At 38.7% G+C, this 27,971-nt stretch overlaps 1 protein-coding gene across 6 annotated transcripts in view; it reads right to left on the bottom strand.

Annotated features, from left to right (window-relative positions):
- The window catches only part of SUCLG2 (succinate-CoA ligase GDP-forming subunit beta), a 243,497-nt gene that overhangs the window by 67,414 nt on the left and 148,112 nt on the right, over positions 1 to 27,971 (bottom strand). The window contains exons 10-11 of one of the 6 annotated variants that reach the window (XR_012499892.1): positions 5,283 to 27,971; positions 1 to 4,382 (exon numbers count right to left, since the gene is read on the bottom strand). The exon at positions 1 to 4,382 is cut by the window's left edge and continues 540 nt beyond it. The exons of 4 other annotated variants lie outside the window; for them this stretch is intronic. Coding sequence is in view for 1 of the 2 variants with exons in the window: in XM_074344500.1 (XP_074200601.1) it covers positions 27,891 to 27,971 (81 nt within the window). In the remaining variant the exon portion in view is untranslated. One more of the 6 variants, XM_074344500.1, reaches the window with a different exon arrangement.

Below are 27,971 nucleotides of genomic sequence, written 5' to 3'. Positions count from 1 at the left end.
CTCTTAATGAAATGAACCTAAAGATACCCATTTTTAGATGCCGCTAATAGTAGAGGCCAGGGCTTCTACTAAATAGACAGTTGTAGACTGGAGCCTTGCTCCTCCAAGTACAGTTCTCTACATTAGCAGCAGGAAAAATCAGCTGGAAACTCGTGAAGAATCACACTGCAGGAAAAGAGGAATTCTTCATTTCTTGTTGTTCTTAAAAATGTTATAGTCTAAACTGATATCTACTGGAACTGTAAAACATTTTTTTGATGGGGAAAATATGCAGAAATTAACTTTCTAATGTGAAACAATTTCAGTTTTATAATTCTCAATGTCACACTGATTAGAAATGCACACTCTCTGGCCAAACCCCAGACCTGCTTGAATTAGAGAATTAGGGAACTTAATGGAAAAATACCAAATTAGGGAATTTATTCTATGCCCTACTGAAAACAGTATGTTTCCATCTATAGTTTTATAGTGGATATTCCAGGAGAACTATGGATAGTGATGTGATAGATTTAAACTAAGAGATAAAAGACATAAAATTATTTAATCTCTGAAAACTTCTATTAAGAGCTGTTTTCCATCCATGCCTACTTATGACAAGAACACTAAACAATAAAAACAACTCTCAGTACTACCACTACATCAAAAGTGAGCAGCTCACATTTATTGTGCCTTTGGCATGCACCAGGCATAGAGGTGGGTGCCTGTCATGGTCTGCTGAGTTGGTTTTGCACATCGAACCATGTCAACACTTATGATCTACTGCAGTCCCCTCCTCTTGAATGTTGGCTGACTCCGTGATCTGCTTTATCTACTAGAATGTGGCAGAAAAGATACACCAGTTCTAGTCCTGTCTTGAGATGGCCTGGCAGTCTCTGCTCTTGTCTTCTTGGACATCTTGAGGTGCCATGTAATAAGTCTGATTACTCTGCTGGAAAGGCCAGAAGAAGGGACCACATGGAGAGACCACGTGAAGAAGCAAAGACCCTCAAACAGGAAGATGAGCAAAGAGCCCAATGGCCCTAGCATCACAGCTGAGCCCAGCCACCAGCCAACCTGCCAGCTGAATGCAGCCAAGAAGAGTGAACACCAGGAAGAGTAGGAGAAATGCCCACCTGATCCCAAACCAGATAGCTGAATTATGAGAAAATAAAATGATTACTGTTTAAAGCCACTACATTTTGGCATCATTTTGCTACGCAGCTATAATAACCAAAACAGTGCTTTATAGACATTTGTCTCATTTCAGACTCACAACAACCCTAAAAAATTAAGTGCTACCAATATCCTCTTTCTGTTGAAGGATTTATTTAACTTGAATAAGGGCACACATCAGTAAGTGCAGGAGCTAAGGCTAGGGCTTTGTGAATAAGCACAATTCTGTACATTATGCAACGTCCAATAGCTTAGTTTCTGATCTGAGGACAGAGTATTTCTTCTTACTGGCCTATGTCTATTCACCTATAAAGAAAAGCAAGTGAAACCATTAGGTGCCTAAGATCCTTTTCAATTCTGCAACTCTGTTTAAAGTAGTAATCCTGGGTTTGTTGCTTATGTAGCATGGTCCTCATCACATCACATCTCATGCATTATTAGCACGTGTCCTCAGTGAGCAAAAGTCAAAAGGGTAAAAAGTACCCCAGGAACATCACATTCCAATTGCCTCAGCAATCAGAATCACAGTAACAACCACATCAGGCTGGAAGGAGCAGTTCAGTGCATATTAAAACATCCTAAGCAGGCTGCCCTTCTAGAATGTCTTTAAACAACTCAGTCTGTCATATAGTCCTTTGAGTCCTTCAATTAAAAAAGAAATGGCACATCTATGTATTACCATTCCTTTCTAGTTTGCTAATTTGTGATTAGGAAATTCTTCCAACACGAAAAACACATGGTTAATCACCTTTGAGACTCAACACAACAAAGTAGCCTAGAAGGAGAAAGGGACTTCTTTTTATGACTTAAATTGTTATGTGGTCAATCAAATCTAATCTATTCTAATTTATTCACATGGAAGGTCAATTATCCAAATACTCTTAATTCAGCGGGCACCTGATCTTGGCGACCAGTGAACCATTCAAAGGGCAGCTGTGTTGTGTGTATATGTTTTAATATGAATGAGTTACCACACTTTTACAGTTTCTGCTTTTACTACTATTTAAATTAACATGGTCTGCTTGACAAAGTACATTTAAGTAGAAGGAAAAAAAAACTAAGTGTTCTTAGTTTTCTGGAACAAAAGAATATTCTCCATGGCCTTTCTCTAGTCGATGTATATGAAGAACCCACCAGATTCACACTACAACCATCTGTTTGAAGGAAAACACCACAACAGCTTTACAGAAATACTGGTACCACCTTTAGAAAAAACATGTACTGAACAGCAGACCACACACACACCATGCGTTTCCACTGGCATTTCACAGGCCAACCAGTTCTTTCTTGAGAACTATTTCCTCTTCCAAATAAGCCTAGAACACAATCAAGGAACAACACACATCTGTCTTTTGCATTTCCTACAAAAGTTTTGGTTTACTGATTTGCTCAAAAGTCCAGTTTAAATGTGAGTCAACTTATTTATTTGCATTATATTGGAAAAGAAATTTACCTCAGAAAAACAAAAATATTGGAATTATTCCATGGTAAATGAGAGAAAGTATGCCAAAGCTCTCAGCAGCAAGACTGGATTAGACAAGAATGAAGAAATACAGAGACTTAAAACATACAAGTATGTGTTCTCTCATATAGAAGAAGACCGGTGGTGGGTAGGCCAGGGCTAGTTTGACACTACCTAAAGTCAATCAGGGACTCAGACCCCTTTGATCTTTCTCCTTTACCACGCAAAGCTACCACACTAAGGTTATATCTTAGTCCAAGAGTGCTGCTGGAACTCCTGCCATTACAAACGCATTCCAAGCAGCACGGAAGGACAGGGAAAAGGCAAAAGGGCTTCTTTCCTAACTGCTTCAACTTCTTAAAGACAGCCATGCCAGAAGTCCCACACTATACTTTGGTTTATATCTCAGTGGCCAGAAAGCAGTCACATGATTCTACCTAGCTGAAAGGGAGACTGAAAAATATCACAAACTGAAATTCTGTTGAGATGTTGTTACTAAAGAAGAAATAATAAATTGGTATTTAATATCCCAATAATCTGTCTTACACCAATTAATGTCTTGGGAGTAAATCATCCCTGATTGAGGTCTTATAACTTCTAGTGACAGAAGCATAAATGAAATTAAAAAGTGGTAATAATAAATTAAACCTGAAGAACTTCCTTATAAAAGTTATAATTCGATTCATATAATAATCACGTGATAGTAACAATAAAATAATAATTAACATTAATATCAGAAAGTAGCAGCAGTATATACAAATTATTGAACACCATGTTCTTTGTCAAGGGATATAATAACCAACTTCATATCAACTTTGCAAGGGTTATAGTAACTCCATTTTACAGAGAAGACACTGACTTCAGAGTCAGGAAGTGAATTTTCTGAGGCTGCACATCTTTAGGGAGAGGCAGGACTACAGTACCCTCCTGAGCACAATGGTATTATTCATTACCCTGATCTGGTCATTAGTACTTCCATTTCACAGCTGAGGAAACTAAGGTTCAAATAACTGGAGTGCCTTAATTTACCATAGTTATAATTTACCATAATTTTGAACCAGTGGTAGAATTTTGTTTGTAGAATATGATTTTTTTAAACCCACTGACTTTTAATGGGACCAGAGAAAGAGATAGGAAATCTGGCTTCTCATCTTGACTCTATATGTTAATAGTGATTCCCATTTGGTTGTAAAAAATACTACATGTCCACTGAGGAGGAAAAATTAAAACAATATAGAAAAGACAAAAGAAAAAAATCACTCCCCAACAGCACCACTCAAAGATAGTATAACCAATGTGAACATTTTGCTGAGCATTCTCTGGAGTTTTTCTGAGCAAGATTTACAGATGGGGAAGGGGAAATGGAGAGACAGGTCTCTAAGCTAAGGGATCAGGTCTCAAGTCCACTCTGCCCAAGGCCCTGGTGTATTCAGTGACACAACACATTCACGACCCTCACATTTCCTGTTAAAAGACATCCTGTACACATGCAAGACTAGAAATTCTGAAACAGAGAGACTGCCCTTTCTTTTAATGGGCACATAAGAAAATACCTTTTTATGTTTCTCTTTCAAGGACCAAGATGAAGAAAACTGAAATGTGACCATTAACAAATTACCCATGTTGTACCTGAGTTTAACACCCCAAACAAGACTCAGGGTTTTGAACATTCACAATGCACTGAAGCCAACTCATTTCCCATTTCCTTTTGCCAACTCCATAAATCTGCTTGAAATCTTAAGTGTAGATTATATATTTAAGTGATATTCTGTAAAGTAAAAACATAAAATGTAATCAGATTTCCATATAACTATAATGGAAGAACAGAAAGGAAGATGGCATTCTGAGAAGGAAGGGGTTTGTGTATTCATTTCAATGTTTTTAATCATATACTACATATGAGACACTGAGAAGACAATGATAAACTAGACAAAAGGACTTTCCATGTAGTACAAAGTTTCTCAGTCTCGTTACCTGGGCCAGCTAATTCCTCATAGTGGGGACTGTCCTGTGCACTGCAGGATGTTTAGTGGCATTCCTGGCCTCTTCCCCCTAGATGCCAGGAGCACAGCCACCCCAAGTTGTTGGTACAATGTCTCCAGATGTTGCTAAACATCCCCTGGGACAGGGTGAGGGGGAGCAATGTGACCTCTAGCTGAGGTCCACTGATTAGGGAGATGCCCTCCAGTTCACACAGTTTGGGGAAATTTGCAAGGCAGTAGTGATAACTGAGGCAGGCAAAGTTGGGCAGGAGAGGAAGAATTCTGGAATGAGGGTACTTAGAACAGATGGTAGAGTCTACACTAGTAGTGAAAGGTAAGGTTGTCTGCCTGATGATATAAGCTTCTGAAATATCTGACTCAACAGTTTAGAATTTAATCTGCAGAAAATGGGGACTAGTTCTCATTTGCGAGCGTTGACAAAAAGCAACTTCCTAAGATGTGAGCTTGAGGGTGCATTGCTGTGGCTTCTGCTCTTTCATGGATTTTGTTAAAGACAATTGGGGGATGAAGTAATCACAACCTCCTTTCTAAACTGTCTACTCCACAAAGTGGCTAAAGACCACTGACAACTTTCTGATTTATAAAATAGACACATGTTAACACAAAGAAAGTATTCTGCTCACTGTCTCATATACAGAGCACCCCCAGCATTGCAAATTCCTCACTTTTGGTCGCTGCTGCGTAATGATGGCTGACGTCAGCATTTCTCAGATCCGGCCCAAGAGATTCTGATGTCCAGGAAGTGTTAAAAATACCTGTACACACATACAGATGTGGACACAGAGAGCATTATTTTCTTCCCAAAATTTATGTTTGAAAAAGGAAAGCATTTGTGACAAAGGATGTAAAATAGGAGAAATTTTTCTTTATCTCCATCTATTGTGTTATAAATGCTTAAGTTCCCTGACTTATATTTTCCTATAAAATAAGCAGAACACATAAATTAATTTCTTTCTTCTCAAAGCAATTAATTTGCCTACATCATGAGGCCACCCTCTTCCTCTTCTGTCTCATGTGTACACACTGGTGTCCCACTATACTTGAGATAGTGTAAGTCTGGAAAACAATGCCCTGATCATGTGACTGGCACTGTCTGGAAATGATCCTGGCTTTGGGACTCTGAGGTTATGCAAGGGCCAGGGGCCATCTCTAAATGAGGAGATAGAAAGTGTCATGCCTACAGAAAGGTCAAGGAGAAAGCTGCCTCGCCAGCTGTCTGCACACATCACTGCAAGGCAGACAACCAACAGAGAGCAAAATAATCTCAAGCAGGTATTAAAACAGCAGCAATGTTGGCAAAAGGCCAGAGAAACACATCTGCAAAAGCCCAGACAACCGGGTGTCCTTGTTTCAGAGTTGGAGGGCCATCCCTTCCCACACATCTGAAGCAATCTTCCCCCGTGACACACTATGTTTTGTCTTCCTGAACATTTAACCTCCAGGCTTGGACAGCAGAGACCTGGCCTGGGCCCATTCCTTTAAAGAGTGCTCAAATCGTTAGTGAAAGTGACACTTTTCTAATTATTCTGTCAAGAATCAATCTTGGAAGTTCCTAGTTTCTCAGCACTCTGAATGACAGGGCAATCAGCGCTTTACTTAAAGCCTAAGCACCAACTTCTCCCTGCTGGTGAGAGCTCCCCAGGTGCAGGAAGAGCAGAAAAATGCACAACTGAATGAAGGTGAGAAGTCCTCATGGGAGTGAAATTTTACAAGCACGTGCACACACCCTCCAAGGGAATAATGCTTTTCTGGCTGGCAGCTCTTTAAATGGGGACATCTTCCATTTCAAGAGGTACAGCTCCAGATCTCATGCATCATGGCTAGGATTTATTCTGCACTCACTGTGACTACTGAAGACACAATCAAAACGCACAGAAAAAAACTCAGTGTCAAAGCCCTTGTTAGCTCCAAGCAGGACAGAGTGCCCAGGGGTGGAGCAGGAGTCTAGACGGCCCCTATTCCAAAATAAAACACACATTTCCACCTTTCACACACACTGGGCCACAGGGCGGGGGCAGGGAGAGGTCAGCATTAGAACCATCACAATAGAAGAAATTATTCTTATTAATTAAATTTAGCCAAATACCACTCATTTGTTTGTCTCTAAAAGTTGCCTTCATATATTAACTAATGTTCTGCTTCAGTTTTGCCCTTGGGAGTGGTACCACATATAATTTGAGACCATATGTAGAAAGAGAAATGAGATAGGTGGATCAGCATCTCAGCTAGTTTGAATGTGATGGTAAAGGTCTATGAAAGAAAAAGTGAGGTTGCATCCACCACAGGGTGTCAAAAACCCAAGGGGCACAGAGTAGGGAAACAGGTTATGTGACGAGGATGAATCGGAAGTGGGGCTTGACAGAAAGACGGCCTGAAATAAATACATGATGGGAGCGGATGCAGGAAAGCAGGGTGCCTACAGCTGTTTCCCTAATGTAAGTAGACTACCTACCATATTTTCAGAATCCTAAAGGCTAGGAGAAAAAGGATGTACTTCAAAGGCATAATTTTCCAAAAAGTTTCCAAAACTGTTCAAAAGATAGTTTTGGGTTGCCTAAACTAACATCAACTAGAGTCCTAACTGGTCTCTCTGCTCTCTCTCTCTCTCTCCCCTTTCCACAACGCATACCCCCAACTCTGTCTCAGATTTCATCATTCTGGTGCTTGACGATCTTGAGAGGTTTCTTATTTTATTTGTAATTAAATGTACAGTTCCCAATTTGGCCTACAAGTCCTTCCTAAACTGCAGTAGCCTAACTCTCACCTTTCCCTCGGTTCTCCTCACTGGCTCTGCCCTTGAAATACCCTGAGTTCTCTTCTGCTCCCCAGCCTCTGCGCTTGCTCCCCCTGCTCTTCCCATGTGGCCCCAGATCAACACAGGTTCAGTCCTTGGTGTTGCTCAGGTCTCAGCTCACATGTCCTCCCAGGAAGATGCCCTCTCTGGTCACTGCTGACTCGCTGGTGAGGCCATGAGAAAGCAGCTCGGATCTGCAACTACAAGGAGGAAGACCGGCTGCAATGGTGCCGAGGCCACGCTTCCCCTGGTCTGTTCCCAGCCAATGACCGGGCCTGGAGGGACACTAAGGGAGGCCCACTCCCAGAGGACAGGGGACCCCTCTGTCTGCTGACTTAAGGCTCCAGGACACTCCTAGTCCTCACTCTGCCTGCCGGCACTGGTACTCCCCTGCCCAACCCTCCTTCGCTCTCTGCCTCACTCAGGCGCAGACCTCAGGGCAGTCTGCTGGCCCTCCCTGCCTCTCCTGGCCTCTCATTTTCTTTCAAATGCACTTTCCCAAATAAAGCCCTTATATATGAATCCTGTTTTAGTGGTATCTGACCAACATACTATCACCTCATCCTGTTTTATTGTCTTCTTGGCACTGACCACTAAAGAAAAGGATCTAAAATAGCACCCAGCAAGCTGCATTTCACCAAGCCCTCCAGGTAGTTCTGGGACACACTCAAGTTTGAGAAACACAGACTTAACAGTATACAGATAATTACAGTCAGTAAGAATCAAGACTCAACCTTATGAATTCCCAGTGCATTTCTCAGCAACCAGTGCTCGTAGTAATACACAGGATCCCAAGATTGTATTCCTGCTCAAGTACTCTGATTTAACAAAGCAATTTAAACTCTGGTCAGTGTTTCACATCTATTATTTAAAATATGGATTTAATAAATGGACACTAACTTACCAGGTAAGCCAAAGGAACTTTTAAGAACACTGAACTGAACGTGGCTGACTGCCTCCATGTAGTCTAACTGACTTTGTAGCTTTTAGGCAGTAAAAATGAACATCTCAATTTATACCACTCTCTTGTGAGGGAACTTTAATCTGATGTTCTGCTATTACTAACGTGGAAAAGCAGTAGCACTATCAAGATGGCATCTGGCAAGATGAAATGGCACTGAAGTTTGTCGCTATCGATTTCTACACGGCAAAACCCGTGCTTTGTTCTCCTGTTCTTCCTTTAAGATCAGACGCTACAATCTCCAGGAAGAAATGCTCAGATTCTGGTGAACAGTGATGGCTCAGCCACAGTGCAAACAAGTTTGATATTGACAGAATGGACTGATCACAAACAGAAAACTTATAGATGGTCAAGTATGAAATATTACCTGGTGGAACTCCCAAGATAAAGGTACATAACATGCTTACAAAAGGGAGGCGGCAGAAAGTCTGCTTCCTAACATAAATCTTCAACTATCTTTTTCCAAGGGGAAAAGTAGATTAAATCTAGTCTATTATAACTTTAGATACAACTCAGGATTCTGAAAAGTAGAAATACTTAATTTGTTTTTAAGAATTGAGAAAGGGAACATCCCCAGTGATACGAATTCAGAGACGAGGACCTTTCTTACTAATTAATGACCTCTGGCCTTCAAAGCCATCTACAGAATTATAAAATGTTCTCCACAACTTTCTCATTCTCTTATACCTTGAGGTCAATGCTGTAAATACACTTAAATATGTAATTACCCTCAGAAATCTAAATTCTGTTATACAAGCCAGAATCTCTTAAACTTTACAAATCAAAATAACAGCTCAGATATATTTTTCTATTCTCAAACAGTGAGGAATATGAAGTTTTTCAGTTTCTCATAATTTTCTTACCCAAGTGCAAAGGGTTGGATCAAAGCATGTACCTATCATTCCCACTTAAGCTCTTGAGAGAACAACTCTGACAAGTGAAGTGAGGAAAAAAGCAGCCCCACTGCCCTCAGACAATACAGTACAAATACCAAATGAAAAAGCCTAGGATGACAGATTTTTCAAATCAAGTTTTAGTAAAAGGATGGTGCCTCTGGAAACTTAAACTTTAATTTTACCTTGAATAGGTATAGGGTAGAATGTTCTTGAAAGAGAGTATTTGAAAACTCTAAAACGTTTACTTACTCAACAAAAACCTACTGCGTGATGACTACACCAGTGTAATGGGACAACCAAGAGTTACTGGGAACACACAATAACAAACAGTATGTGCTAAGGGCTTTGTACGTCTCATTATGTCATTTAATAGTTATAACAATGCTATGGAACTGTTCCTGCTAATATGCCCATTTTACTGGCAGGATAAAAATGAATCTTAGAGGAGTTAAGTCACTTGCTAAAGTCACAAAGCTAGGAGACATAGAGCTGGAATTCCAACTCAGGCTGACTTGTAAGTGGCCCAGGTTCTTAACCACCACACTGTCTTGCCTAACACAGAGCTAAGTACTGGGAAGGAAATAATGCTTGGCCTCATGAATCTTCATTGAGGGAAACAGATGGGAGAGGAAATAACTACAATACAGTTGCTTAGCCAAGTGCTACATGAGAAGCAAATTTATGAAATATAAGCATGCTGGATGTCAACAAATTCTAAAAGATATAAGGGTGAGGCAGGTGGAGTATGGAGTTTAACCTAGGACAAGGCAAGAGATGCAGCTGGCTTGCATCTGTCTCCTGGACGAACCCTGTATTTTCCAAGAATTTCTCCAGAGTTGCTACTCATTTATTTGCTTGGAAATATATTTTCAGGACCTCCTTTGTGCCAATGTAGTGTAAGACGTGGACCTTACCTTCATGAACAATAGCTGAGCCGGGGGAATTGGACAGTTTTCAAAGATATTGAAGCAGTATCTCCCATGACACATGCAATGTGATTCTGCCAATCTCACATTAAGAGATGGGATCTGTTTCTCCATCCTCCTTAAATCTTAATAGGACTTGTGATTTTGACTAACAAAATGCAATAGAAGTGACACAATGACAGTCCTGACCTGACAGCTTCCATTTCCTACCTCTTGGAAGCCAGTCATTACACATGATCATTCTGAGACCACCATGAAAGATCAAACCACATGGAGATGAGGTGGGATGTGGAGAGAGGCATCAGACATGTGAGGAAGCCATCTGAACCTTCAGATGGCTCCAGCTCCAGCCACCAATGTGTGCAGCTTCATGACCCATTCCAAGCAAGACCACCTAGCTGAGTCCAGTGACGTCACAGAACTAGGAGCTATAAGAATGAACTACTATTTAAAGCCACTACACTTGAGGTGAGGGGGTAATTTGTTAGGATACAGTGGATAATTGTAACAGAATCGAATGCCAAATTCCCTATATGATTACATAATTAAACAAGAAGCAGGGTATGATTTGAGAAGTCATAACCAACAACATACTGTTGCCTTCAACCTGGTCTGAGGGGTTCATGGAAAGCTCTCTGTATGATTACATTTAGGTTGAGACCTGAAGAGTGAGTAGAAGAAAGAAAAATATGAAAGGGGGAGGCTTTAGGGGCAGAAAGAGCAGGCTAGGCAAAGTTCTGAGGATGGAGATGTGCTCGTACACTCCGGGAAGGAAGAAGAGGACAGTGATCAAATCAAACAGAATAGATAAATGGGCACCAGTTGGGCTGGAGAGCTGGCTGTGTTGGCTCACATGGAGCCTTGGGAGCCATGGTGGGTGCTAGAAACTGTATCCTGAGAGGGGATGGGAGCCAAGTAAGAGGAGGGATGGGTCTATGGTCACTGTGGTTCTCAGGGAGGGTCTCCAGGAGAGTCAATGGGGAATCTGACTAGATAAGAGGTCTTTGAGATTCAAGTGCAGGATGCCCTGAAGTGAAACTCAGACCTTACTTAACGCTTCACATGTCCAGAAACATCTTGGCTTATTAAAAGAAAAAAATTGAGCATGATGTCCAGGGAATTAACTTTCTCAATTTAAACTTTACAACTCACAAAATGAGCTTAAAGGTAGAGTCCACACATAAATGTGACCTAATTCAGGGAGCGGAATATGGCTAAATTTAATAAACTAAAGAAAATAAAAAGAATGGCATGGTTTGAATAACAACCTTACATGAATTTTTCACATTTCATTTGGTTTTCTCAGGCCCAAGTGAACCAAAGATGTGGATGTGATGAGCTTCTTATGCTTTAGCTTCTGCCAAGTCTGTAATTGCATTTTCTTATTTCATTTCCATGCTTTCCTCTAAAATGCCCAAGTGTTTTCAATGACTATCACTTACATGGGCAGCTGCCCACTGCCACACTTGCCCAACACAACATACTCACTCTACACACCAAACACACAGAAATGGAGAACTGCTTTCCAAGCACAGCTGTGGCAGATCTGAAATACTCCATTCTTTTGTCACAAGGAGACCTGCAAGCTGGGACGGCTTGTGCAAAAAGGGAGGTCAGCATTTTGCTCTATGACGCAAGAAATCACAGGAACTTAAAATACTGCGGTAAGAAAAACTTGAAGAACATACAACGTGATGCTAAGTGTTGGGATCTGTGTGGTCTTCATCTGTTTGCTTTTGTGTACTTTCTAAAATAAATAAGAATTGTTTGAGCAATAATTATGAAAAATCACAGAACCAGTATATTATTAGGATGGTATAAAAAAGATAGTTGGCCAGAACACCCACGGAATTCTGAAGTCCTGGAGTCTGAAGTGGCCACACAAAGACAATGATGGAGATAATGTGGCAACAAAGTAAGGGAAGGCAATGTGACCACTATTACTAGCTGAGATGAGAGCCCCCAAATCTTAGTAAGGCAGAATGATGGTATTGAGGGCTTCTTTATCCAAGTTAAGTTAATGATGTTAGAATATCATAACTGCTCCCTCCTCTCCTATGCTCCACTCCAACTCTCTAAATCCAAGTTTCTTAACTTAACTATGACACTGAAACCAGAAAACTTCACTCTTCTAAAATTTCAGGAAAGGTAGCAGAGAGAAAGACAGAGAACATATGGTATTTACTCTATAAATGGCTACAACTGGCCTGATCTATATTGGTCCTGCCTTCTCTGAGGCTGGATACAAAAGGAAAAGGTTGGGGAGAAATGATTATAAGGAAGAGAAGCTTTAAGGGAGAACCTCGGCCTGTGTTATTCTCAGTCAGGACCTCTAAAAATGACCCCAATAAACCTGAGCTTTGCATCCTTTAACTGGATACTGTGACTCCATCCACCAGGACACTGGCCGACAAAATGTACTTTAGTGAAACAAATCAGATCTATGGCTTTCCGCCTCTGTATAGCAGTTGTGAAGAAAAAGTACTTGTAAGAAACTTGTTTCCCCAGAGGCCATAATGTGATTAAAGAAAACAGTAAACACAGAGACACACAGACCCACATAGATACTTACAAAATCATCCTAATGCTACCAATAGAAAAGTACACAAAAGACTTCTGTGTGTGTAGAGTGCCTGGTGGCCTTGGTTTAAAACATACAAAATAAGTGAAAAGGTAATTTAGTGTTACATTATTAACTAATAATATCAGTGAAAAAAATAAGCCCGGTTTCATCTCAATTATCTACACTGTGCATCCATGAAAATCCATCAAATGAGTCCAAAAAGAACATGGCAAATAAGCTCTTTTATTAGACTTTAATTTGATGCAATTTTAATATAGTAATAATTCATCTCCTCAATATATGGAAAGGTAAAGTCTAGAAAACGCACATGTTCATATTCTATTACTATACATTAAGGATATTTTTTAAAAGGATAATGTTTCCTTCCTTACTGGATGCAAAGTTTGTAGCAATTCACAAGTATCATTATTTATTATTCGATCCAAAATCTGACGACCACATATTTGTTACAAGATATGCTAGATTTTTATGTCATTTTTGTATTTTATCACAGATTCTATTTATTGGGTTGTCTTACAATGAAACGCCCTTGATGATAATAATTAGTTTTTACCTAACTGTCACTATTATAGTAAGATTTATTTCCTCCAATTATATACAGACCTTCTAAAGACATCTGTTAAGATCTAAGCAACTATTTGATAATCGTTTTTTATTTAACATTTGGGATCATTTAGCAAAACACTCTGTTCAGGGAACAATGAAAGCCAACCAAGTTCAATTAACTAACTAGTTGCCAGAGTACAACAAAGGAAGGACAAAATATAAAATTATTTCATATTTAGGTGTAGAGTTAAAAAAAGAAACATTTAATATAGTCTCTTGACCCCAAAGAGGAAAAAAAGACACTATGATTCCAATTCCATGCAAAAACTAATACCACAAAAATACAAAGATGGTCACATTATGGTGGCAACAAAAAATAAGAAGCCAGCTAAATGTCTTAACAATACGAAAAAGACCAAAAATAAGAGTGTATTCAATGAATAGAACACAACATGAGCCCTAAAAACCTTGTTTCAGAAAAACATTTAATGATGTGGTAAAATTATTTCAGTGTATTGTTAGGTAGAAAAAATAGTATTATCCCAATTTAACTCAAAATATATGTGTATTTATACAGAAAGAAAAAGAAAACAATGGAAGCAGACAGGCCAAATTTAAATAATAGTTATCTTTGAGCTAAGGATTCATGAGTGATTTATGTCCTACTGTGTGCTTTTCTGCATTCCAAATACTCCATACTGACCACGGATTAAATTACGGAACAATTATTTAGGAAATGAAGTAAATTTCACAGACATTTAATTCTCTAGTTTTCTTTTTTAAGAATTAGTGATGTGGAAATTAATTTTTATCTCCAAAAAGAATGAGTATTAAAAATATGTTTTAGACACTGTTAAAAAAAAATGTTTTCTGCACCAAACTCCTAGGTGGTCATTAAGAATCTTAACTAACTGCAAAGTGCAAGGATTGTAAGAACAGACATTGAACACTTTATTCGGGGGTTAGTTTTATTTGAGTTTTGACCTGTCTTTATTTTTAAAAGATTTTGTTTGGGAAGGACATACGGCTGTTTTCTACAGATAATTTCTGAGTATCAGCATGATCAGTCTGGAACACTTCAAGGCTTGCTAAGCACAGCAATAAAGTTGTGAATGGTGTTTAATTGAAACTATTTGCTTCAAGCGAATGGAACAAGAGCTCATACCGACAATTGTCTCTTGACTTCTTAGGCCTGCAGTGCTCTTCTGTAAAGGGTGTCCTTAATGACAGAAAACAGCAGAAAGCCCTCAGCATCTTCTTGTGGTCATGATGTTTCAAGACTTTGCAGCTCACAGAAATTATGAGACTCAGAACGTGCTGACATGCTAACATTTTCTAGAACTTACATTTCCTATACATAGAAGAGAGGAATGTTGCTGTGTTGAAATGCCTCAAAATAACACCCGCAAAGACAGCTTATTTGCTACGTTCTTGCTGGTCTCTTTCTATGGATTTCCATGGATATACTAAGTAGCTGACAGAGATGAGACAAGACTTCATTTGCTGGGTGACTATAAAGGTTTTGGCCTCCTTTCAGAAAAACATGCCAAATCTTCCTATATTTGCTCAAATTTAACTCGCCTTATGATATTGCTTTCTTTCACATTTAGAAGGTCTCACTCAATTCTAAAATACTGTTGGATACAAAGTTTTAAAATAGATCTTTAAAGAAGCTTCTCTTAAAATCAAATTAAAACACACGCTTTACTGGCTTAATGTTGGCATCCTTTAATTTATCTTTACTGTTCATCTGTTTGTTTTGCTGCCCCCATATGAACATCCAGGTCATTTCCAATTTTCCAAGAGATTTCTCCCTCAGGAAAGCCCCACCCCAGGCTGAGGAAGGGTTAGAGACACGGGTGTGTAGGTTGGGACTTCATCTCTTTTGACCTACTGATTCAGTGGTCCCCACAACCCACACTTGACAAGCCTCTGCCTTCTCCATCCTGAGAACTGCTCACTCATGACAACAACAGGGTATGCACGTCCAGTCTAAATGCCATTTCCTTTCCTGGTTGAAAAAGATGAAAGCAGGAAAAGGAGAAAGCATGTCTGCCACCAAGCAGTGAATACAAACACAAGTGCTGAAGTCTTAAGAGTCAAGCCACTTGCATTAGTGCTACGTAAGTAAATGGGATGCATAACCAACAAAATGTCATCGAGGATAGTAACCTTGAGCTCCCAAATCACAGGCCGGCAACCAGTCCCTGACAGGGTATGAGCAGTCAGTTAAAGTCTACTTCATGTCAGCAAAATGTAAAGAATAAAAATGATATAAAGCCTAGCTAACATAAGACATTCAGAGCTCACCAATGAAAATATTCTCTCACATGTACAAAAACTGAGTTACGTTTCATCATTTTAACAGTGGCAAGAGAAACTTTGAGTTTCTCCTCCATGTAACAGAAGCTATGGGTGTGAAAGTTCTGATTAGTGAATCTGTCCCCCAAAAGAAGAATTCAAGAGGACAGCCACCAGGGAGCAGCAAGAACCAACAATTTCGAGGTCCTGGGACTTGCCAGCTCACTGTCATTTATCCTATTATAAGTCTGCGGTGAAAAGACAGGCCTGTAGTCCAAACACTTTACATTAAATTATTTACTGAGTATGAAACAAAAGTTCCATCACCAACCATGATACACTGTGCACATGCATTGCCTCCATCTAACCTTTCATAAGTGACTATTTTTTCCTTTGAAAGTTTAAATAGCTATGAACCTGAAACACTGTCCAGAAGGATAACTTCACCGATTATGGCACAGAAAAGCTCTCTTAGGACACAGAACTCGAATATATATTTCCTCTCTCTCAGTGCAAAGCTCATTTTGTCCATCTACTTTATTTTGGTGGGATTCAACTTCTGTGTAACTCACTTACAAACACAATTTTAACCGTTTTAATGTTTTATATGTTGATTCTGAGAGATCAAGAGTCAGGTCCACATTCATGCAAGATAAGGACAAGGTTGGCCTCATAACATTCTCCTAGCAAAGTAGCCATCAGGTTAGACCAGTCACCAAGCCTAATGACTTCAGGTGGTTAGGAGCCAGTATTTGTGGAAACCTTAGCAATGGAAACTAAGGAAGAGAAAACTGAAACTCGTGGATATTTTTATCAGAAGGATATAAATAATTCCATACTCAGCAAAACCAGGGTAGTTGGTTCTAGCTTTGGATTCTGGTCTTATGGAAAAGCCAAGAGTGCTTTCTTGTGATTAACTCAAAGAGATCTCTAAAACCAGAGTAACTGCTTATAATGTTCCCTGAAAAACTGACCTGATTCCTGAATCTACAAATGAACAGAAAGCTTCTTGTACCTACTGGGCACACATTCCCAGAGCAGTGCCTTCTGCATCCTTCTTTCTCAAACTGGCTGCACCGTGGACTCATCAGAACTTAAAAATTCCTGAAGCCTTGGTACCCCTCCCGTTCTAAGAGATTCTGATTGAACTGGTCTAGAGAATGGCCTGGGCACATGAAGTGTTAAAAGCTCCCCAGGGGCTTCTCATGTGCAGGCAAGTATGAGAATCCAGGTCTTTCTATACTCCCTCTTTGGCCATTTTTTTTCTTTTTTTCTGAAAGCAAAGTCTAGATCGTATTCATCTCTTTACCCTCTGTTGTCTCTGATGCCTCTTCCCAGGATTCCTCACAATCACAGCCTGTAATTAGAAAGCTGGTAAGACACTTGATCAAAGTCTGTTTGGCCCACGACACTAAGCTCTGTACACGCAGGATGCACATCCCCACTCCTAACACTGTGGCACAAATATGGTGTACAATCAGCAACTATTTGGTTGAAAAAAATAATTAACCATGCCAAAGTGAAAGAATAAAATAAATACTAATAACAGCAGTTAACAATTATATAGTCTGGTTCTCCAAAAAGAAATCTGGATCCACAGTTGGTTGAACTCATGTGTATGAAACTCATGGATGCAAACCCCAACTGTATTCATCGTACTATGAGATTTTACATAAGAGACTTGAACATCTATGGATTTTGGTAACTGCAGGGCCTCCTGGAACCAATCCCCTACAGACACCAAGGGACAACTGTATAGGTATTAACTATGTGCCAGAAACTAGCTTTAAGGGTTTTACAAATATTAACTCACTTACTTATCACCACAAACCTAAGACAGGTACAAAATCATATCCATTTGACACATGAAGAAACTGAGGCACAGATTAAGTTGCCCAGGGTCACACTCTGGTGAGAGAGCCAGAATTCAAACCCAGACAGCCAGGCTCTAGAATCCCTTTTCTTACCAACTAGTTTACACAGTGCCTGGCCAGTGGCAAAGGCTGTCCAACTGCCCCTATTACATAAATGACCAACACAACAACCACCACCTTGAGGACAGCCACCATTGCCACTGCTTTTATGGAATGACCACCAAGTGCCAGGCACTGAGCTAATCACTCCATGCGCTATTTCATCTAGCACGGCAAATTATTAACTCACTTCACAGATTAAACGTCAGGCACAGAAAGATGAATCAATTTGCCCAAGGTCACCCAGCTGGGAACTGGCAGAGCTGGATCTCAGCTGAGCTCTGTCGGCCAATGAAGTATAAACTCTTAACTACTACATAATAACCCTTCTAGTTTGAGAGTTGTGTGTGTGTGTGTGTATATATATATATATATATTTTTTTTTTAGACTGTCTAATATGCATGACAAGAATACCTTGAAGCAACTTTTTGGTCCCTCATTTCTACTGCTCTCCTCATTGCTTCCCTAGCATATTATTTTGTCTCAACTCATACATTAGTCACATCACACACACATTTAATTTAAATGAATTCACCTATACAGGCATGGGTATGGGATAAGTGAGTGAGAAAGAGTTGAAATTAATGAGTAGTATCTAGTGGGTAACCGCACTGTTTTTCATTCAAAGGACACGAGTCCCTAGGGAGGTGGGAAGGACTGAGATCCCATTGCTCATTCCCCAATGCTCACTGGATCGGCATCTCACCACACTACTGGGACTCTGGTGCTTAAAAAGATTAAGATGTACAGTAACTTAAAAGGATTTTCAATGCTAATTTTGGTTATACATATTTTTTGCCTTATGTACTGTCTTTAGAGCCTTACCTTCATGTGGACTGTGACTCCACTGTATAGTGGATGCAGTGAACTAGAGACGCAGAAGAACTACAAGGAGCGATGAAAACTAGCTCATGTCCTGTTTCTTGTCTAGTCCACTCTCTAAGGGAGATAAGAAGACTAACAGGATAACAACTTCAGACAGGGAAGAAACAGCAATGACGTCTCAGCTTGACACTAAAGATAACAATTAAAAGAAAAGCAGGCAGATCTCAATTCCCCAATAGTGGCTGACATAAAGATGAGTTGTCTAATAGTGAGAGAGTTACATGCTGATTCTCTAACCACAGAGTTTCTATAAAAGGAGTCTGCACAAAAAGCCACCAAGATAAAGAAATGCTAAATTGCATTTTTTATGAAACAGTGATTTTTCATTCCCCATATATACCAAAGGAAAACTCAGTAAAGACCTTCCTTATGTCACGTATCATTATGAGTCAATTTTCTTGACCAAACATAAAAGTTGACTCAGTATCTTCATCTTGAAACACTCTATTATCACATTTGTCAAACACTAAAAGATCTGACCACTTCCCTTTTGCCCAAATAGCACAAGGAACCCAGATAACAAATGAAGGTTGTACTTTGTAACAAGAACAGACAGGAGACTGAACCACAGCAAAACACTTACAAATCAAGAGAGGGGAAGAAAAGTACCAAGAGAGATTAAATGCAAGGAGAACAATAATAGGAAGGAAATCTCTTGTGAAAAGCAGCAGCCGATGGTAACTTAATCGGGAAAAAAATGAATTAGATCTACTTCAATGACTGAGCTTAAGATGAAGTAATTTCATAAAGTTTGTAGAAAGTCACTTGAAAATTACTCAACTTGTTGCTATATTCTACTTTTAGGGAGAAAAGAAGTAAAATTCTCCACGAGGGAGCTGATCTTCAGAAAAATGCATTTACAAACCCAGCTGATGAATTTTGCCTAGGAGATTATCCTTAATTCTCATTTGGATAAAAAAGTCACTTGAGAACTGATAAAGTCCCTCTGAGTTTCATGAAGAGATTTTGATATAAAAATAAGAGAATAAAAATCTTAAAAATACATGGGGGTATAGAGTACATGGAGAAAGAAGTAAGAAGTGCAAATGGAGTTTGGCCCAGGGCCACTGTATGGCCCAAGAGAAGGCTGGGGCAGACTCTCAGTTTGGTGAGAACACATGATCCCAGGAGCTAAAGCAGAGTGGCCCAGGAGGTTATATTCCTCCCACCTGGTGATAGCTCGAGTAAGATCCAGGAGCAAACCTGCGTGTTGGAGACTCCCTCAGTCCTCGGGCTTCATTCCCATAGCCCAGTTTTCTGTAACTCAGTGCTTCTCAAAGAGGCTGGACGAGCAGGAGTAGTGTCACCTAGAACCTTTTTTAGAAATGCAGATTCTTGGGCCCCCTCAGACTCACTGAATCAAAAACTCTGGGGTGGGGCCCAGCAATCCGTGTTTTAATGAGCCTGTTGGGTGATTCTCACTTTTGCTTAAATTTGAGAATGACTGTTATGAGCTCTACAGCTTCTCTTTATTCCTGTGAGCAGCTCCAGCATTCTTCCCAGCCACAAGCCAATTCGTTCCTTTCCCCGCCTTAGATCAGAATTTATTGTCTGTCGCCAAAAACCTAGCAAGTCTGGTTAATATACCATACATTTATGCACATATTATTTATCTACACTCATAGAGTAGTGCTTCTTACATAATCCTTGGTGAAGGATTCATTTTTTTTAATTCCCTGACAGTCACAGACTGATATTTTTGTACAATACAATATTATGAACTGCTAGAAAACTGATCTTCCACTTGCGTGTCACAGCAATGGCAATTTGCAATCAAAGACACTTACTCTGTTTCTGTACTTATCACAAACCTAAAACAGCCCAGGGACTGGCACTTCTACACAAACTGGCAATGGTCCAATGTCACATTTTGAGCATAACTATCCTAGACCTCGGTGGGTCAGGAAGTCTTTGTCACAACCACTCAACTCGTTAAGAAAATGAATATTCTAGTAAAACTTTCTCTACAAAAATAGGAGTAGGGCAGAATTTGGCTGTGAATTGTAGTTTGCCTGCTCCTGCTCCAGACAAGTGTTCCTCAAGCAAATGTATATAGGAATCATCTGTTGCAAAAACAAAAATTCTGACCTGATGGCTCAGGGATAGGGCTGAGATTCTGCATTTCTAACAGCCTTCAGGGTGATGTCAACATTGAAGGTCCATGGTGCATATTTTGAGTAGTGAGGGTCCACAGACTCTTTTCTGTGAACCCAGAGACTGAGCTGTGACCTCATGTACACTAGGTGCTTTATACTGCATCTTTATTGACCTGAGAAAAGACTACATCTGTCAGGGACATGTCTTCCTCTGCTTTAAAGGGATGACTTCAATCAGAAGAAACTGATAAGGACAGCCTCACTGGAACCAATCACATCAAATATTGGATGGTTTCCTATTGTGTCAATCAGCCCAGAATGTGACACACAGTAGGTAATCAAGAAGTATTTGTTGACTGCTGGCTGGACGTGGGAATACCAAGCTGTGTCCACTAGGAAGAGAAAGATAGGATGTGGGGCTCTAATTTCTGTCCTGTTATCTTACCTAAGAAATTTTGCATTGTTTGATTAATTGGTGCACCTTTCAACAGGCAGTGTTTTAAGGTTGTATTTGGAGAGAAAAATGGAATGGTAGAATTTACTCTTTCAGCAAAAGTCTCTTTTCATGTTTCTTGGCTTTTGTATTTTTTACTTCTGCTTCTTTCACTCTTCTCATTTGAATAGCAAACACCTTTGCTTTGGGATTTGCTCAACACTGTCAGCATATGGATTAGCTACCTGGAAGTTCAGCTTAATGGAGAAGAAGTTCCACTTACAAAGTACAATGACTAATCACAGATTTTAAAACACAGAAAAATATCAGAATTCATCTAAATACAGTATGAGTTGGGCATTTCCCCACCTGCCTGCTACCTAAATGCTAACATTCTTTCATCACATCAACACAGTGAAGATTCTAAGTTGCTTATGTCTCCTTCTCACAGAAACGTACTGTTTGGGATAAAGGAGCAAGTGAAATCTAGAAGGTCATGGGTTAAAACTCCAAATGGATTTTCTGTTCACTGTTTATGATCCTAAGGCCTCTGAGCAGACACCTAAATGCTTGCTCAAAAATATTCTACTGGAGTTCTAATTGAGAAAAAGGGATGTGTCCAGAATGCTTACAGATAACGACTAATGAAAGAATTCACAGATAAACTGGAAGAAAAATAATTAACTAGGATTTGTGCCAGCTGCCTGTTGGGAATGCTAACTAATACGTGTGTTCGAAGTGCTCCATTTCATAAGAACTTAAAGGTGGTAACAGAGCATCCCCAGGAGAGGGTCCTGGATATGTAAATAAAATATCCTTCGATGTTCACAAAGGACCTCTAATTGCAAGAGAGTCCCCACCCAAATTAAAGTAGCAGCATACACTATTCAAGTGAACACAACCTTTTTTTTTTTAGATCCATAATAAAGCAAGCAACATTGCTTAGAACACTTTTGCAAAGAAGTAGTGAGTAAAGACAAAGGAAAGCAGGGCAGCTCCAACGGATGTAGATGTCGGACAGACTCCTTCATTAGTAGCAAATATGTCATTTCCCACAAATCTAGACTCCAAATCATGTAACAGCTATGGCATTTTGTTCTCTAAGGTAAAACTTATCTAGAGGTTTCCTTGGACAAACCTATCGAAAATAATAAACTCCTGGCATTTTTCAGGCCCCCTCTGCAACTTTATTTTTCAACTTAGCAAGTATCACCAACCAGTATGTTAGGTATTTGTTTTATAAAATCTATTTATTTACTCATTGGCTTTATTGCCTATCTACCTCCCCTAAAATGGCAGCTCCAAGAGAGCAAGACTCTATTTCAATCATTACCTTATTTTTAGTGCCTAGAAGAATGCCTGGCATATAGACACACTATATTCCTTTTCAGCTAATGTTTCTGAACTGTTCAGCTTAGTCATTCTGTTGTCTCAAGAACTAGTCTTGACCTCATAAAGGGGTCTTGGAAGAGCTGCTTCCCAATAGGCAGGGGATATCCCCTGCTTCAATAAAGTCATTCTTACTGTGGGATGAGCCTAGTCAACCTCATGGTTGACACAGTGGCTTGTACCTATGGCTGAGTTCCTACCTTAGTTACCTGCCTGGTAGTCCAGCCTCCTAGAACCAAGCTTCTGCGTACAGGATACTTTGATCCCTGCACTATGGCCTGCAAACTGTGACACTGGCTACTTGTTAACAGTATTCCCTAAATACCACTTAGGAATTGCCTCCCTATGTTTGTACTCCTGTTGTCTTCTACTAACATGAGGTTCTCAGGTATGATCCTCTTTCCACTCTCACAATCCTCCCTGCATAATCAACTATTCTCTATAGTAGCTACTGTGTGTGGATGCTGGATAAAACCTCATTCCACCCTCTGCAAAGAGGTCTATCCGTCCATTCTCACTTGGCCCTGTAGGACAAGTCTAGTTCAAGACTATGGTCCTTACCAGACTGCCCCATTCCATTCAAGTCTTGCCAAACATGTGCATTGGCACTTGAATAGGAAATGAATTGTTTCAGAAAGTCAACTCATTGATTCGTCACGCTTTTCTTCCTGGCTGAGAACATTCGGCTAGATTACTTACACGGAAATAAAGAAACATGGACTGTCAATAACAACTTGCTCTGAAAAGACATTTTTGAAGAGGCTACTACGTTCTATGTGCCATAAGGGTGGTTAGAAATAATAAAGTACATAACAACAGTTGAACAAAACAAAACTATGGACTAAAATAAAAAAAAAAAAACTCAAGGAAAGACTGTTCCTTTAGCTATTTATAAAGAATATGAAGCAGATGGAAAGTTTACTGAAAAAGCAGTAATAAGTGGGAGGGAAAAAACAAAGAAAGAATATTTCAAGGTAACTTTATGAGATTTAAAAAGAGAAATGAATGAATAAAGGAGATGACTAAGTGGTGACAACTATAAACTGTAAATATCATATAGAAAAGGAAAATGGGGGCAAATCATCACCAACGTGGCATCTGATGAGGGTTATAGAGATTAATTAAAAACACATTTATTTTAGAAATTTGCTTAAAGTATGTTACTCCCTGACAAAGAAAAGAGAATGAAAAGAGAAATCAATGGATTCTTAAGAAGTTCTTTAGCACAATAATTCATTTGAGAATCCTGGCCAAAAAAGCATTAAAAAAAATAAAGGTGACTTTATTTCCTACTTCTGGCAAGTCTCATCCTTAACTCTTACCTTACTGGACTATATTTATCAGGAAGATATTCAACTGAGCTATCAGGAAGGGATTAGGACACCTCTAAAATTCTTAGGTATTTCAGAGTCCCAGTCAATTCAGAATGACTATATCAAATATTAATAAATGATTTACTATCAATCCCCAGATAATTAAAACAAACTCAAATTAGCAGTCCATGGAGGTAGTAAATGCATAAAACACTGAAGAGGTATCTAGCTTGGTCTTACAGATTACATTGATTTTCTTATTTTATTCTTATAAAAGTCTGTTTATTCCACAAAGCTTTTTATACTTGTTATGGTTGCATTTGTTTGTCAACTATATTGTACCCTGATTTAGCAAACCCAATTTACAAAGTTTACACACTTTTTGAAAGAGATTTTAAATACTAGGCTTCTTTAAATAATCTTCCAAATAAAAAGAAGCCTTTAAAACACTGCTCATTATTAATACTGCTAATAAAATTCATGGTCAGGGAACCCAGATAACAATATGAGAAGATGTATATCATGTAACTTTGGCCTAACAAAAAAGGCCATCAAAAGGAAGGACGTTCTAATTATAACCTTATGAAGAAGATCTGCAGAGATAATGCTGGAAAGAAATCTAAAAAAGCGTAATAGCAGTCGTATTATGGGAATAAAGCTAGAGACAATTTTTTAGTCTTATACTTCTAGTAGGAAAGGTGAATTTATAAAAGTGAAAAGTGATCAATTTTCTTAAATGTAAAGAAAACCTTCAACAGGCATAAAGCAAAGGGATCTCAGTAACAAAATCATTCTTAACTGAAAAGTGAAAAGCTAAATTAAAATGTTCTCAAGGTTTATTCACTTTATTCATAGGTATAAAGGTAATATGTCTCAAAAGCCATTAGTGACACATTCCAAAGGTACTCATAATCAAAACACTTCCCTTTAGGATAAATATAAATGCAAATTATGAAAAGAAAAGATTTATTTTTACTTTATATTAGGGGATCCCGAATGTCCTTTCTAAAAAATATAAAATGGAGTATCTCTAGCATAAAATCTCTAAAGAGCTGTCTGTAATTATCTAAAACATTGTAAAGCTAATTCTCATCATTCAGAGCAGTTATGGTCTATAAAGTTGCAGTGAACACATAATTTGTGAATACTGAACCACTGTTCCTAGAGGACATACAGGGTTAGGTTCCTGCAAGCCCCTGGTCATAACATTTTCGTCAACCAATCAATATATAACTGTGTTTTCTGTGTGTTTCTGTTTAAGGATACCTTATTTAATATCCATGTTGATTCATTACCATTGAAATTGTGGCCAATAGCATTATAAGTCATGCCTCAGCAAAGCTTATCGAACATGTATTTTCTCTGTAACACACATAGCACCAGACAGTACTCTAACACTACATGTGGGTACATTTTAAACAGTGAAATCACAAACCAAAAAGGATAAAAACATGAAAAAGGGGGGCACTGAATACATTGTGAAAATGACATTTGTTTACTGTTGGAGAGCTGAAACAAAAAAGGAGAAGGTTGCCTTGTTTGACCTTAACTGAGAATAGCATGTCAGATAATTAAAACTTTTTACTGCTCTGTGTACTTCCACAAATGACTGTGAAAGCACTGTGAGTATTGATTTTGGGATCACAAATGAATTTTAGCACATAGGTAAATTCGCAAATATGGAGTCTGCAAATGATGGAGATCAGCCGTACTAAGAACACTGGTTGAAACAAATGCTTGTTAAGGTATAATGAAATCCCTTCAAAATTTTAAAAAACATTCCATAGAAATAAATTAAAATCTTATTAATAACTAGAGGAACATGCCTCCTAAAAGCACAACATTCATCTTGCTTTAAATGAGATTTGGATTTGGAGAACTGTACCCTATGTGGGAGGGGTAGGGAATACCATGTTTCTACTTGAAACTGTACCTTAGTATGGTGATTCATGAAGCAATAAATTTAAGAAGTCTTACTAAAAGTTTCATGAGAAACTAATTAAATAATAGCAAAGAAAAATAATATGCATCACTTGGTCTCAGTACATAATACATAACAGAATTTCAGGTGTACATACATATAGTGAGCTAATAAAAATTTATATAGACCAATTCAAAGAAAGAAACAAGATGGACCAAAAAAAAAAAAAAAAAAAAAAAAGATGGCAACATATATAAAAGGACCCATTCCCCTGATTTCAAAATACACACACACACACCTGCACTGTAAATCTCTATGACAAAGAGTGAGATCACAATGGGAAACTGGGCAAATGATATGAATAGGCAGGTTATAACAGAAGTAATCAAAAATGCTCAATAAAAGAAAAAGAATTTTAAAATGTTACCTCTCATGACAGTAGTCCAGTAATTATGGCCAGGATGTAGGAAAACTTATTTGATTAAAAGTCCTCCATGTTCCTTTGAATAGTATTGAGATAATTTGGCAATACGTGTGAAAACTTTAGCATGTCTATACATTTTTACCCTCACACGTCTAAGAGTCCATCTTAAGTAAATAATCTGACTTATCTGTAAAGTTCTGAATACAAGGAGGTTCACAGCAGCATTATTTTAAGTTGGAAGCATTATGAATACCAAGTAACAGAGGACTGGTTAACTAAATGTATATATCCATACAAGTAAATACTGTTTAGTCACCAAAGATGTTGTAGAGTACTTTACAAAGATAGGCAAAAAGTACCAAAATAGTGAAAAAAGCAGACTATATAATAGTGTCACTTATATTGATATTAGTTTTAAATGAATATCATTTTATTCACTAAAAAGTCTATGTATATGTAATTGACATATTTTTTACTTTTCTATGTTTTATGTTTCCCTAGCTTAATAATTAGGGGAAATGGGATGCTGCTTAATAAAACACCCTAACATAAAGACAGAGCACTACGTAGAAGCCACTGTGAGTCAGGCCAATTTCTTCAGCAAGCCCATATGGACATGTTGCTCTTTTAGGAACAAGACAATCATTCCTAACTCCTAATCCTCTGGCAGTGGGTGGGGGCGCCATGGAGGGAAGAAGGAAAAAGATTTACAGTGTCTTCAATCTCCTGATCCACTGGGGCTCATCCCAACACACTACAGCTCACTTCTGCAGAACAGAGGAATCAGACGCCTTCACAGTTCAAAGTTGGTTTTTAACCTTGTTCTCCTGAATAATTATACTAAATTGACTCCCACACCCAGTGATTCCTCTACCAGGCATTATTTGGATTCTAAAACAATACCTCAAAAACAGTAACAGTAAAACCTTCAGAAGCCTTAATCACTCTACCATTATAAGATTATTCTTCAGATTCAGAGATGCTTGACCTTAATCCAGGCGATATTTGATCATTGTGTAAAAAAAATGTACTATAGAAAATATGTAACAATAGAAAATATATCCTGTCATGTTTCAATGATTTCTTTTCTCAATGCAATGACATTAAGAGGGAAAAAAATCCCTAACTCCTCTATGAAGTATATATTATTCCCAACCTACATGGTATTATAATTTGATTAGTAGTCCATTTCTCTTTAACAATCTAAAAAGGCCTCTCCATACAGGATTCATAATCAATTACTGAGTATGCCAGGACCAAATATAAAATTTACTAAAATAGCCCAGCGTCTGTTAAATTCTTTAAATTACTCGTCGTGAAACAGAACAAGGCACATTAAAATCTGAATTTTGAGAAGCAGAGCAGAGTACAAACCTTATTTTTGATTTATTTCTGAGAGTATGTCAGCAAGGAGCATGAAAATAGATTTAGAGTGTTCCAGAAGGGATTCTTTGAAAATGCAGTAGCTAGCAGACACATCGACCATGGGTGAGACACAGAAACAACTGCCTTCACCAGGACCAGCTCTTACTGGGAAGTACTGGCAGGTAGGTTGGACATGGAGAGCCAGGCGTTCTTGGAAATTTGGGTCAAATGGAAGTCAGGAAAAGAAATACAAAATCATCAACATTTATGAATTCATGGCAGTAGGAAAACCAATGAGAGGAGAAATGAGCCTGAGGAAGATGATTTTCCATCTTCCTGGATATGCACAGTGGTTACCCTAATACACACAGCGATTACCCTAAACAAGGGCTATTCTGGGGGAAGAAGAAACCAAATGACAGGCTGCAGTTTCATAAGCACAAAATCATTTTTACTCTTCTCAGATCAGGCTATCGGTAGATGATCGCCATAAAGAATGGCTGCTTTCCAACTCGATATGAAAGTAGAATTTGTTTTCAAACTGGC

Source organism: Camelus bactrianus, chromosome 17 (genome assembly GCF_048773025.1).
Source record: "Camelus bactrianus isolate YW-2024 breed Bactrian camel chromosome 17, ASM4877302v1, whole genome shotgun sequence".
Classification (NCBI taxonomy): Eukaryota; Metazoa; Chordata; class Mammalia; order Artiodactyla; family Camelidae; genus Camelus; species Camelus bactrianus.
The sequence above is the reverse complement of the archived record's forward strand: the minus strand, read 5'-3'. Positions and strand labels throughout refer to the sequence as shown.